At 36.6% G+C, this 17,371-nt stretch overlaps 1 protein-coding gene across 1 annotated transcript in view; it reads left to right on the forward strand.

The window, feature by feature from the left end:
- MAGT1 (magnesium transporter 1) overlaps positions 1-17,371 on the forward strand; it is a 57,118-nt gene that overhangs the window by 28,505 nt on the left and 11,242 nt on the right. The window contains exons 4-7 of the mRNA XM_019436170.2: positions 7,686-7,826; positions 8,862-9,002; positions 9,939-10,028; positions 10,667-10,730. Of these exons, the coding sequence (XP_019291715.1) occupies positions 7,686-7,826; positions 8,862-9,002; positions 9,939-10,028; positions 10,667-10,730 (436 nt within the window). The remainder of the gene's footprint in view (positions 1-7,685; positions 7,827-8,861; positions 9,003-9,938; positions 10,029-10,666; positions 10,731-17,371) is intronic.

The following is a 17,371-nucleotide window of genomic DNA, read 5'->3' on the forward strand; positions in this document are numbered from 1 at the left end:
TATGAGATCATGACCTGAGCCAAAACCAAGAGTTGGACACTTAACCGACTGAGCTGCCCAGGCACCCCTAGTTCAAAATATTTTTATATTTTTCTTGAGATTTCTTCTTTGACCAAGTGTTAATTAGAAATGTATCATTTAATTTTCACATATTTGGGGATTTTCTAGTTCTTTTTCTGTTATTGATTTCTAGTTTAATTACATTGTTGTCTAAGGGCAAACATTGTATGATTTATACTCTTTAAATTTGTTAGGGTGTGTTTTATAGCCCAGAATGTGGTCTGTCTTGGTGAGTGATCCATGTGAGCTTGAGAAGAATGTATATTTTCCTTTTTTGGATGAAGTAGTCTATAGATGTCAATTATATCCAGTTGATTGATGATGTCTGCCTTAATGCCCCTTACCCATTTAGCTCATCCCCCCACCCACAGCCACTCCAGCAACCCTCAGTTTGTTTTCTGTATTTAAGAGTCTCTTATGTTTTGTCCCCCTCCCTGTTTTTATTGTGTATATATGTATCACATGTTTATCCATTCATCTGTCGATGGACATCTGGGCTCTTTCCATACTTTGGCTATCATCAATAGCGCTGCTATAAACATTGGGGTGCATGTGCCCCTTTGAAACAGCACACCTATATCCCTCTGATACATACCTAGTAGTGCCAATTGCTGGGTTGTAGGGTAGTTCTGTTTTTAACTTTTTGAGGCACTTCCATACTGCCTTCCAGAGTGGCTGCACCAGTTTGCATTCCCATAGTTTGGGAAAATTCTCAATCATTACTGTTTTAAATATTTCTTCTGTTCCTTTCTTTCTTCTTCTGGTATTCCCATTGTGTGTATTTACATCTTTTGTAGTAGTTGACCTATAGTCCTTGGATATTCTGTTCTGTTCTTTTTAGTTTTTATTCTCTGCTTTTCAGTTTTCAAGGATTCTGTTCATATATCCTCTAGCTTAGAGATTTTTTTCCTCAGCCATGTCTGGTGTACTAATAAGCTCATCAAAGGCGTTTTTCTTTCTGTTATAGTGTTTTTCATCTCTAGCAATTCTTTTTGGTTCTTTCTTAGGATTTCTATCTCCCTGCTTACATTGCCCAAATGTTTTTACATGCTGTCTAATTTATCCATTAGAGTTATTAGCATATTAATCATAGATTTAAAAAATGCCCTGTCTGATAATTCCACCATCCTTGCCATGTCTAGTTATGATACTTGCTCTGTGTCTTCAAATTGTGTTTTTTTTATTTTAACTTTTGGTATGCCTTGTAATTTTTTCTTCATACCATACATGATGTACTGGTTAAAATGAGCTGTGGTAAAGTGGCCTTTAGTAATGTGGTGGTGAGGAGGAATGGGTACATTTTATGGTCCTATGGTTAGGTCTCAGTCTTTTAGTGAGACTATACCCCCTGGACTATGAACTTCACAAGAGTTTTTCAGTTTTTTTTCTCCCCTGTTAGGGGGCAGAATGGCATCTTCTTTCATTTGAACTAATACAGTAGCCTTTCAAATGGTTCACTTACCATCCATATAGTACTCTATCCCTATTACCTGCTATAACAGTTTCCAGAGGTTTTTCAGGAGAGTGTTAGTAAGAATCATTGGGAAAAATTATATTCGGGAAACTTGAAGGTAAACAAAATTAAATTTTATTTTTGACTTCAGTGTATCATGAACTATGAAGGATCTGAGGGATTTACTCTACTTACAATTGTGCTATAATAAGTTAGCCTGCCATGGTTTCATAGATATTGGCAGAAGAAATGATACTCCTGGGTCAGAGTTAAAGAACTTTATTTATTTATTTTTGAATTTTTTTAATGTTTATTTATTTTTGATAGAGAGACAGAGCATGAGTGAGGGAGGGGGCTGAGGGAGAGAGGGAGACACAAAATTCAAAGCAGGCTCCAGGCTCTGAGCTGTCAGCACAGACCCCAACATGCGGTTCGAACTCACTAGCCGTGAGATCATGACCTGAGCCGAAGTCAGATGCTTAACCAACTGAACCACACAGGCACCCCAGGACTTTATTATTCACAGCAACAACGGTCTCTAAATTATCTCCAAAGCACTTTCTTGTACTGTTTCCCCAAGCCCCACTTCCCATGGGACAATGCAGAGAAGGCCAGTGGTTTGCATTATGGGAGAATATCTCCAAGCTTTGGGAAACCCAGATCTTCTATAAGGGTAGAAAGCATGCATGCTCTTTGCTTTGGAGGGGGTCTATCTCTGTCTTTTAAGGCTATACAAATATGCTTGGGCAAATCATCCACAACAAAGGCAGTCAGGTCCTCTGCATGCAACGTGTACAGAAACACAAGAAACCTATGAGAATTGTCTCCCAACACAGGACTTCTTATAGACTTTAACATGCTGATATGTTACTCTTTCAATTCCAACAGTGGGCTGTGATATGTAGAATTTCCCAAATTATTGGACTATTTAATGGAGGATTTTGGTTAGATTCTATGGAACATACTTTTGGAAATAGTGGCATATAGACTAAAGCCAAAATTCCTTAGTCTTCCATTCATGCCCTCTTTACTCTAAACACATAACTACCTTTCTCATATTTATATTATGTCATACCCTGTCTTGTTTCAGCATCGTTGTTTGCTTCCTACAACATGAAATATCCTTGCTCCCTTTTTCTCCTCTCTTAAAATTCTATTTACCCTTAAAGCCTCATTTCAGATACTCCCTTGCAGCCTTTTCAAATCCTCCAGATGAAATGTAAGTCACCCCTTTTCTTGTGTCACCATACTATTTTCCTTATATTTCTATTCTACGTGTATCCACATTCTACATTATAGTAGAATTAGTCCTAGAGTTGTTTGACAGTCCCCCTTAGAATATAGTTACTTACTTAAGAGCAGATCCAACATCCTGTAGCTATTGTATTAATCACATAATAGATGTTCAGTAAGTAGTAAATAGCTTAATGTTCCCATTTTAAAGTATGTCATGTGTCATTCTAGTCACAGATCAATAACTCAAAATTAGTACATTTATAAAATGCTATAACCTAAAAGATTAGTGCATTTAGTCTTTATTAGAGCAAACGAAACAATCTCTAGAGTTTAAGAAATTGCTTTCTAATTGTCTACTATTCAAGCTGGGATTGTTTTAGAAATTAAAAATTGTAATTCCATTTATTTTAACAATATACACAAAGACTTTTTGTTAGTGATTTGTAAAAATACAAAACTAATTTTCTTTTACATCAGATAGCTTTCATATTGATGCTCATTTTATTTTTTTATTATTTTTTTCAATGCTCATTTTAGGGCTATATTTAGAGTTGGTGGTATAAGGATAGAAGTATGTCCATCTGTGGAAGAAATTCAAATCTTTCTCTAAATAGTAGTGTCACTTGCCACTATAAGTGGGAAAATATATATAACATATAATGTACTATCTTTACCAATCTTAAATGTACTGTTCAATAGTGTTAAATAACACATTGTTGTGCAACTGATCTCCAGAAGTCTTCATTTTGTAAAACTGAAATTCTTTACATATTAAATAATTCCCTATTCCCTCTTGCCCAGCCCCTGGCAACTACCGTTCTTTCTATTTTCAGTCGCTTTGAATTTGGCTACTCTCTATGTACCTCACATAAATGTAATCATACAGTATTTGTCTTTTTGTAATAAGCTGTATTTCACTCAGCATTATGTCCTCAAAGTTTATACATGTTGTAGCATGTGTCAGAATTTTTTTTCTTTTTTGAGGCTGACTGATATTCCATTGTATGTATATAGCATATTTATGCATTAATCTGGTGATGGACACTTGAGTTGCTTCCATCTTTTGGCTATTGTGAATAATGCTGCTGTGAACGTAAGTGTACAAACATCTCTTTGAGACTCTGATTTCAATTCTTTTAGATATATGCACCTAGAATTGAAATTTCTCTAATGGTAGTTCTATTTTTAGGGTTTTTTTTTAATGTTTTTTTAATGTTTATTTTTGAGAGAGAGAGACAGAGTGTGAGCAGGGGAGGGGCAGAGAGAGAGACACAGAATCGGAAGCAGGCTCCAGGCTCCGAGCTGTCAGCGCGGAGCCCGGCGCGGGGCTCGAACTCACAGACTGTGAGGTCATGACCTGAGCTGAAGTCGGACGCTTAACCGACTGAGCCACCCAGGCGCCCCTATTTTTAGGTTTTTAAGGAACCTCCATACTGTTTTCCATAGTGACTGCACCATTTTGTATTCCCACCAACAGTACACACAGGTTCCAGTTTCTTTACATCCCCATCAACACTTATTTTCTAGTTGTTTGGTTTGGTTTGGTTTGGTAGTAGCCATTCTAATGGGTATAGTTTCATTATAGTTTTGATTTATATTTCCCTAATGATTAGTGATATAGAGCATCTTTTCATGTGTTTGTTGCCCAGTTGTTTCTCTTTTTTGGACAAACATCTGTTCAAATCTTGTGCCCAGTTTTTTTTTCTCTGCCCAGTTTTTAATCTGTTTGGGTTTTTTGTTGTTGACTTGTAGTTCTTTGTATATTGTAGGTATTAACCTTTTATCAGATAATATGATTTGCAGATATTTTCTCCCATTCTGTAGATTGCCTTTTCACTCTATCGATTGTGTCTTTGGTCTACAAGATATTTTAAAAGGGGTGATTTGGCATAAAGATGTTATACTACTAATTATGGAAATACAAGTTACAATAATGGTGATGTATAATGTTTACCTATTATATGAGGTTTTGACAAGACTTTGCAGAAATAGATAGATACCTTCCTACATTGGTGGGTAATAGTATAAATTGGTACAGCCACTTTGGAAAGCAAATGGACTCTATGCATTTTAATTTAAAACTTTTCTACCCTGTGACCTAACAAGTCCATTTCTATAGAAAACCTCTCACAAGTATACAGGGAGGTAAGTATATGGCTGTTCATTGCAACATTATGTATAATTGGAAAAAAAACTAAAAGTTTAACAATAGCATAGTTACTTAATAATCTATAAGAGTGAGGTTGAGGGGCACCTGGTTTCAGTTTGGGTCATGGTCTCACGGTTTGTGAGTTCAAGTCCCACATCAGACTTCGTGCTGGCAGTGCAGAGCCTGCTTGGATTCTCTCTCTCTCTCCCTCTATCTCTGCGCCCCCCCTCCGCTCATGCTCTTAATTTCTCTCTCTCAAAATAAATAAACTTAAAAAAAAAGAAAGGCCAGCACTGCTCCCCTGGGGCGGCACCGGACAAGGGCTACCTGGAAGGCGCTCATCTTGATTCTGGAGAGAGTTTGAGTTTGCATGGGACAGAGGCACATGCAGGTATGGCTGTAAACTTAATTCCCAGCCCTGTTCAAGCCTTGCACTGGCTGGGTGGCTGGGTGGCTGGGTGCTGGCTGCGTGGCAAAAGGCAGGTCGCGTCTCTCTGTTTGCCCCTGAAAGAGAGGTAGCTGCATCTCAGTCTCCTTAACGTGCCACCTGACTTGAGGACCCTGCAAGTCAAAGCGTATACTGGGTGACGACGGCTCCACGCCCAGGTCACGGCTGGGCTTTTTTGCCAGGTTCTTGCCAGAAAGGGTTTGGGTCTCATTGATCCACCAGTAAATACGGGCTTGTGCTGAAGTTTGCTCCCTTGCCATTTTAAGTGCATTTCTTAATTTTGTTACCTGGTACAAAATAGGTGCTTAATAAAACTTGGTTAAAAGAATGAAAAAAAAAAAAAAGAAAGAGGTTGGTATATATGTACTATCATGGATAGATCCCTCAAACATGGCTGCATATAAAAGCAAATTGCAGAATATTATAGGTAATATGATACCATTTGTGTTAAAGTGGACACAAAGCAATATTTTTGTTTTCTGTGGTATACACACACATATATGAATAAATTCAAGAAGGTTTAGAACTAATAATAGTGGCTGCTAGAATTGTTGGTCCTTATAAGCTTGTAAACTTTTTTTTAATTTTATAAAGGAAATAGATTCATATATTACCTGTATTTTTAGACATTTTTTTATGAATCCAAAAGTGATATAGTTAACTATTGAATATTTTGGCCTAGGGGTGACTGGCTGGCTCAGTTGGAAGAGTATGCAACTCTTGATCTCAGGGTCATGAGTTTGAGCTCTATGTTGGGTGTAGAGATTACATACATACATACATACATAAAAATTAAAAAGAAAAAGACTTTGGCCTAAAATTTGGGCAACAGTTTGATGGAGTGAAAACTGTCCAGGGTCTAGTTCTTAGCTTTTCAATTTTTTTTAAGTTTGTTTATTTTTGAGAGAGACAGAGACAGAGCATGAGTAGGGGAGGGGCAGAGAGAGAGGGAGACACAGAATCTGAAGCAGGCTCCAGGCTCCGAGCTGTCAGCACAGAGCCTGATGTGGGGCTCAAGCTCACCGACTGTAAGTTCATGACATGAGCTGAAGTCGGACACTTAACCAACTGAGCCGCCCAGGCGCCCCAAGGTTCTTAGCTTTTCAAATTCAGAAATTGCATTTTAATTTTTTTTTAATGTTTATTTTTGAGACAGAGAGAGACAGTGCATGAGCATGGGAGGGGCAGAGAGAGAGGGAGACACAGAATCTGAAGCAGGCTCCAGACTCTGAGCTGTTAGCACAGAGCCCGATGCGGGGCTTGAACTCACGAACTGTGAGATCATGACCTGAGCTGAAGTCGGACGCTTAACCGACTGAGCCACCCAGGTGCCCCCAGAAATTGAATTTTAACAATGTAGGCAGAATTTACCTAGTTCTGGAGACTGTGCACACTCACATGGATGTTGGTAAATAAGGTACTAATCTATTAATTCATTAATTTGCCATATTATATTGCCAAGGAGACCAAATAATCATATCGACTAATCACTATACTTTTCTTCCTTATGGGAAAGTCTAAAAAATTACTATTAGGGGGTTCTATTGTGAGTATAGAATCAAAGCAAGGGAGTTGAATTATTTTATTGGCTGATGTCTTTAAATTATAGTTGTCTTATACAAGCTAGTCTCCATTATTGGATTGCCTGTTGAGGGACCTGAATGTTTGCATCAGTTGGTCAGCATCTTTTCCCTGGACTTACTCAGACTTTGTATTTTCCACAAATACAGTTATATCACATCAGGAAAGATATAATGTGGATGAGTCAGTCATGGTTTCTTTACCTTAGCAATTCCAATGTTGTCTTCTTTAAGCATACCATCGTCTCATTATAGAGAATAGAAAAATGTGATGCTTATCAGTAAACATTTATGAACCTTTTAGAATTAACTGTTTTTGCATATGACTACCATTTTGATGGTTTTCACTGCAGTGTTATGTATGTATGTATGTATGTATGTATGTATTTCATTGCAGTTTTAGAGCACTGTCTTGTTTTCTCCAGATTGAGAATGTACTCTATTTGGAGCTTAGTCCAGCTACATAAGGCAATTTTAGTTCTCACAAATGTATTATTTTTGCATAATTTCTGAACAGATGAAAATGTTTGTGATATATGAGATTTTCCATTCTAAAGTAGAAAGTATAGACTACTTAGCTAGGAATTAATATTTGGTGAGTAAAGTGTACTAATTAATTAAGGTCACAGGCAGCCTTGGATTTGAATCCTGACTCCACCACTTACCACTTTCCTTAAGATGCCTAAATTTCAAGAAAATATTTGCTGTTAAGATTATTTTCTTGATAACTTATATTTTCATGGACTTCTTTTTATTCAGCTAAACATGAATTCAGCTCCAACTTTCATCAACTTTCCTGCAAAAGGGAAACCCAAACGAGGTGATACATATGAGTTGCAGGTGCGTGGTTTTTCAGCTGAACAGATTGCCCGGTGGATTGCTGACAGAACTGATGTCAATGTAAGTTTCCCTACTTTGTGGAAAGTTACTTTGCCATTATCCACTTCAAGTCTTACGGGAGGTCTTAATTGGTCTCCTCCCCATATCACTGAGGTGGTAATAGTTCAGTAGCCCCTTCAAAAGTAGCATTTAACAGAATCATCTTGATGAAAGAGTGAAATTATAAAACATCTTCTATCACCTTCTTGAATTCAGTATGGAGACCACTCCTTTGACCTCATTAAGTCCATGGACTATCTAGAGATACTTGGCAAATACATCTTAATCTTTATTTATTTTTGAGAGAGAGACAGGGTGTGAGCAGGGGAGGAGCAGAGAGAGAGGGAGACACAGAATTGGAAGCAGGCTCCAGGCTCCGAGCTGTCAGCAGAGAGCCCAACGCGGAGCTCAAACTCACGAACCGTGAGATCATGACCTGAGCCGAAGTTGGACGCTCAACCGACTGAGCCACCCAGGCACCCCAACTTGGCAAATGCATCTTAATCTAAAAGATGTTATGTTGTAAGCAGAATGTTGTACTTATCCCATCCCATTTTAGGATATACTATAGACTGTTTTGATTAGGATGAAAAGAAAAAAAGTGTAATTTTTCCTGAAAGAATTTGAAATAATTTTTCAAAAATTTTTATTGGGGCGCCTGGGTGGCTCAGTCGGTTAAGCATCCAACTTCAGCTTAGGTCATGATCTCACAGTATGTGAGTTTGAGCCCTGCGTTGGGCTCTGTGCTGACAGCTCAGAGTCTGGAGCCTGCTTTGTATTCTGTGTCTCTCTCTCTCTGCCCTTCCCCCGCTTGTGCTTTGTCTTTCTCTCAAAAATTAAACATTAAAAAAATTTTTTTTAACATCCAGTTAGTTAACATACAGTATAATGTTAGTTTCACATGTGAAATATGATTCACCACTTCCATACAACACCCAGTGCTCATCACAACGATAACCACACTAATTTTTATTGCTTTCATTTCAAATCAATTTGACCTATATAATTAACAAATAAATTTCATACTTGAAAACATTTTTCTTTCCTTTCCATTAGATTAGAGTAATTAGACCTCCAAATTATGCTGGTCCTCTTATGTTGGGATTGCTTTTGGCTGTTATTGGTGGACTCGTATATCTTCGAAGAAGCAATATGGAATTTCTCTTCAATAAGACTGGATGGGCTTTTGCAGCCTTGGTAAGTAAATTTAGAACAAAAATTGTTTGCATACAATATAGTATAGTTAGGTAGCATTAAGTTTATTTCTTACCTGTGAGAAGAGATTTTATATGTTTTTATTTCATGCCTTAAAATCAGTTTCTTTCCTCTATTATCTCATTAGGATGGCCAGGGTTTGGAGGAACTCATACTCAGTTTTTATTCACCCCTATGAAAATATGCATTTCTTTTGGAAATGCTTTTTTTTTTCTAATTTTCTTTTGTATTAAAAAAATTTTTAATGTTGGGGCACCTGAGTGGCTCAGTCGGTTAGGTGTCCGACTTCAGCTCGGGTCGTGATCTAGTGGTTTGTGAGTTCGAGCCCCGTGTTGGGCTCTGTGCTAATAGCACAGAGCCTGGAGCCTGCTTCGGATTCTGTGCCTCCCTCTCTATATGCCCCTCTTCCGCTCTCGCTCGCTCGCTCTCTCTCTCAAAAAATTTTTTAATTTTTATTTGAGAGAGCACCAGCAGGTGAGGGTCAGAGAGAGCGGGAGAGAAAGAGAGAAGGAGAGAGAGAAAGAATCCCAAGCAGGCTCTGGGTTGCCAGCGCAGAGCCTGACACGGGGCTTGAACTCCCAAACTGAACCATGAGATCATGACTGAACGGAAACAAAGAGCCAGACACTCAACCAGACTGAGCCACCCAGGTGCCCCCCTTTGAAAATATTCTAAAAGACTTTTCAGTTTTCAATTGTGAAACTTGTGTCAGCTTATTTATAATTTTAAAATAGGGTTTTCCTTTCAGAATAACTATTATTGGTTCTTGTGAAATACAAGACTTAATCAAAAATCATTTATCTGAAAAAATTTTGTTCACATATTACTTAAGCAGACACACTTTTCATAAACCTGTTAATCAGTGTGGGAGCAGCTGCACCATGTTGTATAAGTATTTCATTATTTTTTGTTTTTTAGTGTTTTGTGCTTGCTATGACATCAGGTCAAATGTGGAACCATATAAGAGGACCACCGTATGCTCATAAGAATCCCCACACAGGACATGTGGTAAGGGAAGTCTGGAATTTCTTTCCATTGTATACCAAAGTTAACCTTAATAATTATTTTGTGACATCATTGCCAGGATGTGAAGGACCTAGGTTTAGTTTTTACCTTTTAAGTTCTCTGATACTGAGCTTCAATTACTGAAAAGTTCTCTTAAAAGTAGAAAGTTCCTAAAAAACAAAAAAAGTGGAAAGTTCCTTATCCCATTTGGTGAGTCCTTTTGACTAGGCTGACTCTGAAAGTCAGACTTGAACTAAATAGAATAATTGATCAAGTACTTGAGCATGTACTGTTTCTAGGCACTGTGCTAAGTATTATAGTGATAAAGAAGAAAAACAATCTTTGTCTTCATGAAGTTTACATTATTGTACCTCATGGTCTTGTACACTGAAATACTAGTTTTCTCATATGTTCTGTTGTTGAAAACGTAGTATAAGTACAATGAAAAGGCAAATGAATAAAAACACAGAAATAATGTTTATTTTGTCCAAATTACTTATTGATGAATACCACAGATCCAGTGCTGGTATACATCAGGTAAATTAACAATTTCATAGGAATTGAAAATAGCCCATTTTAGGATTAGAATACCAAAAGTTAATGTATGTTTAAAGATTTAATTTTGTCTTTTTTCCCCCCAGAATTATATCCATGGAAGCAGCCAAGCCCAGTTTGTAGCTGAAACACATATTGTTCTTCTGTTTAGTATCCTCTTTATAATAAGTCCTTGGTGCTACATTTTAATTTGTCTGTTTGCTCACATTCTAGTATTTTGTCTACAGTGTTTGGTTGAGGCTGCTCTCTTATTTTTTTGTTTATTTATTTATTTTGAGAGAGAAACAGCACAATTGGGAGAGGAACAGAGAGGGAGGGAGAGAGGAAGAATCCCAAACAGGCTCTGCACTGTTGGTGAAGAGCCTGTCATGGGGTTCGAACTAAGGAACCGTGAGACCATGACCCGAGCCTACATCAAGAGCTAGATGCTTAAATGACTGAGCCACCCAGGTACCCTGAGGCTGCTCTCTTATTAATGCAAGTTTTAATATCTTTGGAATCATATTTCTGTGCCATCTATCTTAGCGCAGAGACAAACCTGCAGTCTGATAGAGCCAGGTTTATTGATCACTGATTCAAGGGAGACTGCACATCAGAAGAATCATGCGACATCTTACCTAAGGAAAGATAGAGTTATAAAATTTGAAGGAAGGGTGAAGCTTAGGTGAAATGTAAAGGAAGCAGTGTTTTTGATAAACTTAAAGGAAAGCCAGGCTAAATGTAAAGGGATCAGTATCAAGTTTGGACTGTGAAGTGGACACAGGATTCTGTTTCCTAGAAACTATACAGAGTTCAGATAAATGTGGGAGTTTGTCTTCACAAACTCTTTATTTGAAGCTTTATTTAGTTGTAAATTGAGGCTACTTAGAAATTGTGCATTAGGGCACCTGGGTGGCTCAGTTGGTTAAGCATCTGATTCTTGGATTCAGCTCAGGTCATGATCCCAGGGTCATGGGATTAAGCCCCATGTCTGGCTCCATGCTGACAAGGAGCCTGCTTAAGACTCTCTCTCTCTCTGCCCCTCATCTCCTACTTGCGTGTACTCTCTCTCTCTGAAATAAAAGAAGAAATTGTACATTTAGTAACTTAGATCCTCCAGGCAAGAATGGATTGTTACCTTAGTGATATAATTTGAATCAGTGTATGATTTTAGAGAACCGTGTTCATCATTTAGTAAAAAACAGTAGTTACTCAAAGACAGAGGTTATTTTGACATTTTATAGCTGCAGCACGTCCTAGGTAGAAATATTATTTCCTGTGAACTTTGTAGCTGCTTTTTGTATGTTGTCCCATTCTTTTGAATGGCAGGGCAGATTTTTACTTTCTCACATCTGAAAATTTCAGTCTCAACAGTAACAGACAGGTCAGTGTGTAAATTTCATAGTATTACTGAACACAGTTTACCGCCACCCCACGAATATACAAGCAGTGACTCTGCAGAACAAATCAACAAGGTAAACAAATGTAATGTTCCTAGAGTTGTGCTTCTTGGCCAAGGGGTCCTGACATTGACATTAGAGTCAGTTGTAGCCCAGGCTGTTAGAGAAAACTGCCCAGTGGCTTGATGGTAAGGTCTCATCTCATAGTCTAAAGAACTTAGAGGTCATCTAGTTCAACACTTACTCTGTTGACAATGGATTATACTAAGAACTGGCTAAGAAATTTGAAGGTGATTACAATCAATATGACTAATTTAATCCCTTAAAAATTTTTTTCTGATTATAAAAGCAATACAACTTAATTAAAGGAAATTTAGAAAATAAAAAGAAGTGTAAAGAAAATATCAAAACCCTTGGAAATACCCCCTTTAGTCAATCTTTGTAAATCGTTCCCCATTTTATTTTACTATATCAGTGATTTATTTAATAGAGATACTTGAAGGGAAACATTCTGTAAAAAATTTAAGCTTTTGGTCTTAATTGAAGGACATTTGGGAAGATGATATTTTCTGAAAACAGTGTTCATGTATAATATGGAAAACAAATCTGCTTAAAATCCAGTTCAGAGCCAGGAAAGTTCATCTGTTCAGCCATGGAATGGTGAGCTAAAAAAATTAATAATAAACACCTATTCCTTATGATAAGAAAGAAGATCACAAGAAAAATATGATCCAAACCATGTTTCTTTCAAATCCTAAAATTTATTTTTTATTCAATTTATTTAAACTAAAAAAGTTCACCCATTTCTCCCACCCCTTACTTCCCTTCTCTAGTAACCACCAGTTTGTTCTCTGTATCCATGAATGCTTGCAGGCATGTGTGTATATACAATTTATTTTTAGATTCCACATATAAGAGATGATACAAGTTTGTCTTTCTCTGTCCTATTTCAAGTTATTTGAAAATTTAATTTGAAAATGCTCATTTATGGTTTGGTGTATTAACAAATTACTATACCTTGGAAATTTTTCAGTGTCTCAAAATGATCTCAATTAATGATATTTTGAAACTGAATAGTATAGCAAAATGGCAGATAAAATTATACAATATTAAGTGATTTGTGGTTTGTTGGTGTTCTAGCTTTGTCCTAACTTTTTTTCCAAAAAAATTTATTTCTTCTTCATTGTTGAAGGGTATTTTACAGGTATAGATTTCTAGATTTCTTTAAGCACTTTGGAAATGTTATTCCATTGTATTTTACTTATGTAGTTTCTGTGAAAAAGTTACATTTAATTCTTATTATTGTTCTTTGAAGGCAGTGTGTCTTTGATGGATTTTAAGACTTTTTTCCTAATGTTTTTATTTGTATTCCTCCTGTTTTCTGGGTTACAGAACTTCCTCAATCTGTGGGTCAGTACCCTTCATTCATTTTGAAAAATGTTTTAGTTACTGTCTCTTCAATGTTTTTCTCCCATTTTCTCCATCTTCTCCATCCATGGCTTTCAACTTGAGAGCCTGGTCTATGAACCATGTCACTCTTTCTGGTAGAACCTGGACCTTAATCATGGTCTCTTTAACATTGTAGACTGTCAAAATTCTCTCCTAAGCTTGTCCTCAATTTTTAAGTATAATTATATAAGAAATTTAAGAAATAGGAATAGTCTTACCTTTTTCTTCTGCCTAAAGGTTAAACATTACTTAAAGCTTCACATACATTTGGAACAGATTGCAAGCCTGTTGAAAGATAGCATTTTTTTCCTTTCCAAGTTTTTATTTAAATTCTAGTTAGTTAACATATAGTGTAAATTTAGTTTCAGGTGTAGAATTTAGTAACTCAACAATTACATACAACACTGGGTGTTCATCACAAGTGCCCTCCTTCTTAATCCCCATCACCTGTTTAACCCATGCCCCCACCCACCTCCCTCTGGTAACCATCAGTTTGCTCTCTATGGTTAAGAGCCTGTTTCTTTGCCTCTCATTCCCCCCTCTTATGTTCATTTGTTTTGTTTCTTAAATTACACATATGAGTGAAATCACATGGTATTTGTCTTTCTCTGAGTGATGTAATTTGCTTAGCATAATACCTTCTTCCATCTCCATCCACATCATTGCAAATGGCAAGATTTCATTCCTTTTTTATGGCTGAGTAATATTCTATTCCCTCTCTATATCTATATATCTCTATCTCTATCTCATCTATATCTCTCACATCTTTTTTATCCATTCATCAGTTGATGGACATTTGGGCTTTTTCCATACTTTGGCTATTGTTGATAATGCTGCTGTAAACATTGGAGGGCATGTATCCCTTTGAATTTGTAATTTTGTATCCTTTTGGTAAATTCCTACTAGTGCAATTGCTGGATCATAGGGTAGTTATATTTTTAACTTTTTGAAGAACCTCCATACTGTTTTCCACAGTGGTTTCACCAGTTTGTATTCCTACCAAGAGTGTAAGAGGGTTCCTCTTTCTCACATCCTTGCCAACACCTGTTGTTTCCTGTGTTGTTAATTTTAGACATTCTAACTGGTGTGAGTGGTATCTCATTGTGGTTGTGATTTTTATTTCCCTGATGATCAGTGAAATTGAGCATCTTTTCATGTGTCTGTTAGCCATCTGTACATCTTCTTTGGAGAAGTGTCTATTCATGTCTTCTGCCCAAAAATTATTTGTTTTTTGGGTGTTGAGTTTTGTAAGTTCTTCATATATTTTGGATACTGACTCTTTATCAGATATGTCATTTGCAAATATCTTCTTCCATTCTGTCGGTTGCCTTTTAGTTTTGTTGATTATTTGCTTCACTGTGCAGAAGCTTTTTATTTTGATGAAGTCACAATAGTTTCTATTTGGAAATACAGCATTTTTTGTAAATTTGGTTAATAGGATGCAAAATGGGAAATTTTTTTCAGTGAGATATTTATTTTTCCTTTGTTTTAGCTTTTTTGGTAGTGGTTAGGAAGGTGTGAGTGATGTTTTCTGAGCAATTACTTTGCTAAATGTTATGAATGCATTATTTATCTAAGGAATTTACAGTATTGAGACAAACAGATGTGTACAGATTACAAGACAGTACCTTAAATACTGTGTAATAAGGTGTGATGGTGAGACCATGAATGAAGTTATTTAACTGTGTTAGCAGTAGGGAATTTTATGGAAGACTGAAAATCCCTTATTTTTTTTAATGGACACAAAGCCTGAAAACTCAAAAGTTACCATGTGATAAGAACTAATAGAATGAGACTACTACTAACTAGTAATTATGAGTTTGGAAAATATCCACATATTTATCATTATTTTAGTATTGTATAATTTACTACATGATTAATAAAGCAATCTGTATGAATTGAGTGATCTACTAAAAGCAACTTTTAAAATAACATTTTAAACTTTTTAATTTGAATTATTATATTCATGCAGAAATGTTCCCAATTTATAAGTGCAGTGTACAGTTTGATAAATTTTCACAAAATGAACAAAACTAGGTGTAACCACCACCCAGCTGATGAAATAAAATTTTACTCACAACCCAAAGCCTCCTCCATCTCATCACCTCCTCCAGATTGCTACCTCCCCACCCAAAGGTAACTACTATCCTGACAGCTAACAATGTGGATCAGTTTTGCTTATTTTTTAACTTTACACAAATGGAATTATACATTAAATATATTTTAATGTAAAAAATAAAACAGCAGATCAGAAAAATGTCATCCATGATCTTAAACCCTAATATTAAAATCTAGGTTTATTTTTGCATATTCTCTTGCATTCTTTGCTTATTTGTATTTTTTTGAGGGGGTGATCCTTTTTTTGTAGTTATAGACATACTTTGTATGCAGTTTGGTTTAATATATCACAAGCATTTTCTGTATCATTGTTGGCCTTTATAGTTATAAACGTTGCATGAGAATTACAGAGAAATAAGAAAATACAGGCAAAGAAAAATAGTGATCATTCTTAATGTTTATATAATATGTATATCATAATTCAGTTATTCTCCTATTGTTGAACATTGCAACGAGTGTTTACTTGGATATAAACATAATTTGGCAGGGACGTCTGGGTGGCTCAGTTGGTTAAGTGTCCAACTTCGACTCAGGTCACGATCTCATGGTTTGTGGGTTGGAGCCCCGCGTCAGGCCCTATGCTGACAGCTCAGAACCTGGAGCCTACTTTGTATTCTGTGTCTCCCTCTCTCTCTGCCCCTACCCCACTCATGCACACTCTCTCTCAAAAATAAACATTAAAAAATAAATATAAGATAATTTGACATATCTCCAAATTCTCAGAAGTAAGATTTGAAGCAAAGTGTACAAATCTTTCTATTGTTCTTGATGTTTTGTCTAAATTATTTTCCAAAGTAATTTTACTGAAAAAAAGGGAAGGAGGATTGCTGCCATAATATGTGCACTGATAGCCCTGACAAGTTCTAAGTATTATTATGTATTCTCACATTTTTTCTTTAAAGTTTATTCATTTATTGTTTCTGAGACAGTGTGAGAGTGCATGCACAAGTGCACTAATGAACTGTGAGATTGTCCGTCACCTGAGCTCAAGTCTGAGGTCTTAACTGACTGAGCCACCCAGGTGCCCCTGTTTTCTCACTTTTTTAAACTGCTAATTCAATAGGCAAAGAAATTGTATGTCATTGCTTAAATTACCTCGGACAATAATAATTCAAAGTACGTAATTTAAACATTTTTCCACAATTTTATAATTATGCCTCATTTTATGCAAATGTCTTTGCCTTCATCATATATAATATACTTTAGTTCTCCTAGTTCTTTAAAAAAAATTTTGATGTTTATTTTTAAGAGAGAGACAGAGCGTGAGTGGGGGAGGGCAGAGAGAGAGGGAGACAGAATCAGAAGCAGGCTCCAGGCTCTGAGCTACAGAGCCCAATGCGGAGCTCAAACTCCTGAACCATAAGATCATGACTTGAGCTGAAGTTGGACACTTAACCAATTGAGCCACCCAGGCGCCCCACTGGTAGCTCATTTTATAGCCCAGTTCTTATGTGTTATAAAATACTACTTTCTCTAATTTCTATTCAGTTCTCCCATAGTAACATTTAATCATGATTAGGTAATTATTTATTATTTGTTTCATCACTTATATATCCCACTAGAATGTAAACTTGTCCAAAGAATGGTCTATATTTTGTTCAACTTTTTAAAAATATTTTCTTTAATCTTCATTTATTTTTGAGGGGAGAGAGAGATACAGAGCGTGAACAGGGGAGGGGCAGAGAGAGAGGGAGACACAGAATCAGAAGCAGGCTCCAGGCTCTGAGCTGTCAGCATAGAGCCCAATATGGGGCTCGAACCCACGAGCTGTGAGATATGACCTGAGCTGAAGTCGGACACTCAACTAACTGAGCCACCCAGGCGCCCTAATTTTGTCCAACTTTT

This window comes from Panthera pardus, unplaced genomic scaffold (assembly GCF_024362965.1).
Source record: "Panthera pardus isolate Hobbes unplaced genomic scaffold, ASM2436296v1 HiC_scaffold_27, whole genome shotgun sequence".
In the NCBI taxonomy this organism is placed as follows: Eukaryota; Metazoa; Chordata; class Mammalia; order Carnivora; family Felidae; genus Panthera; species Panthera pardus.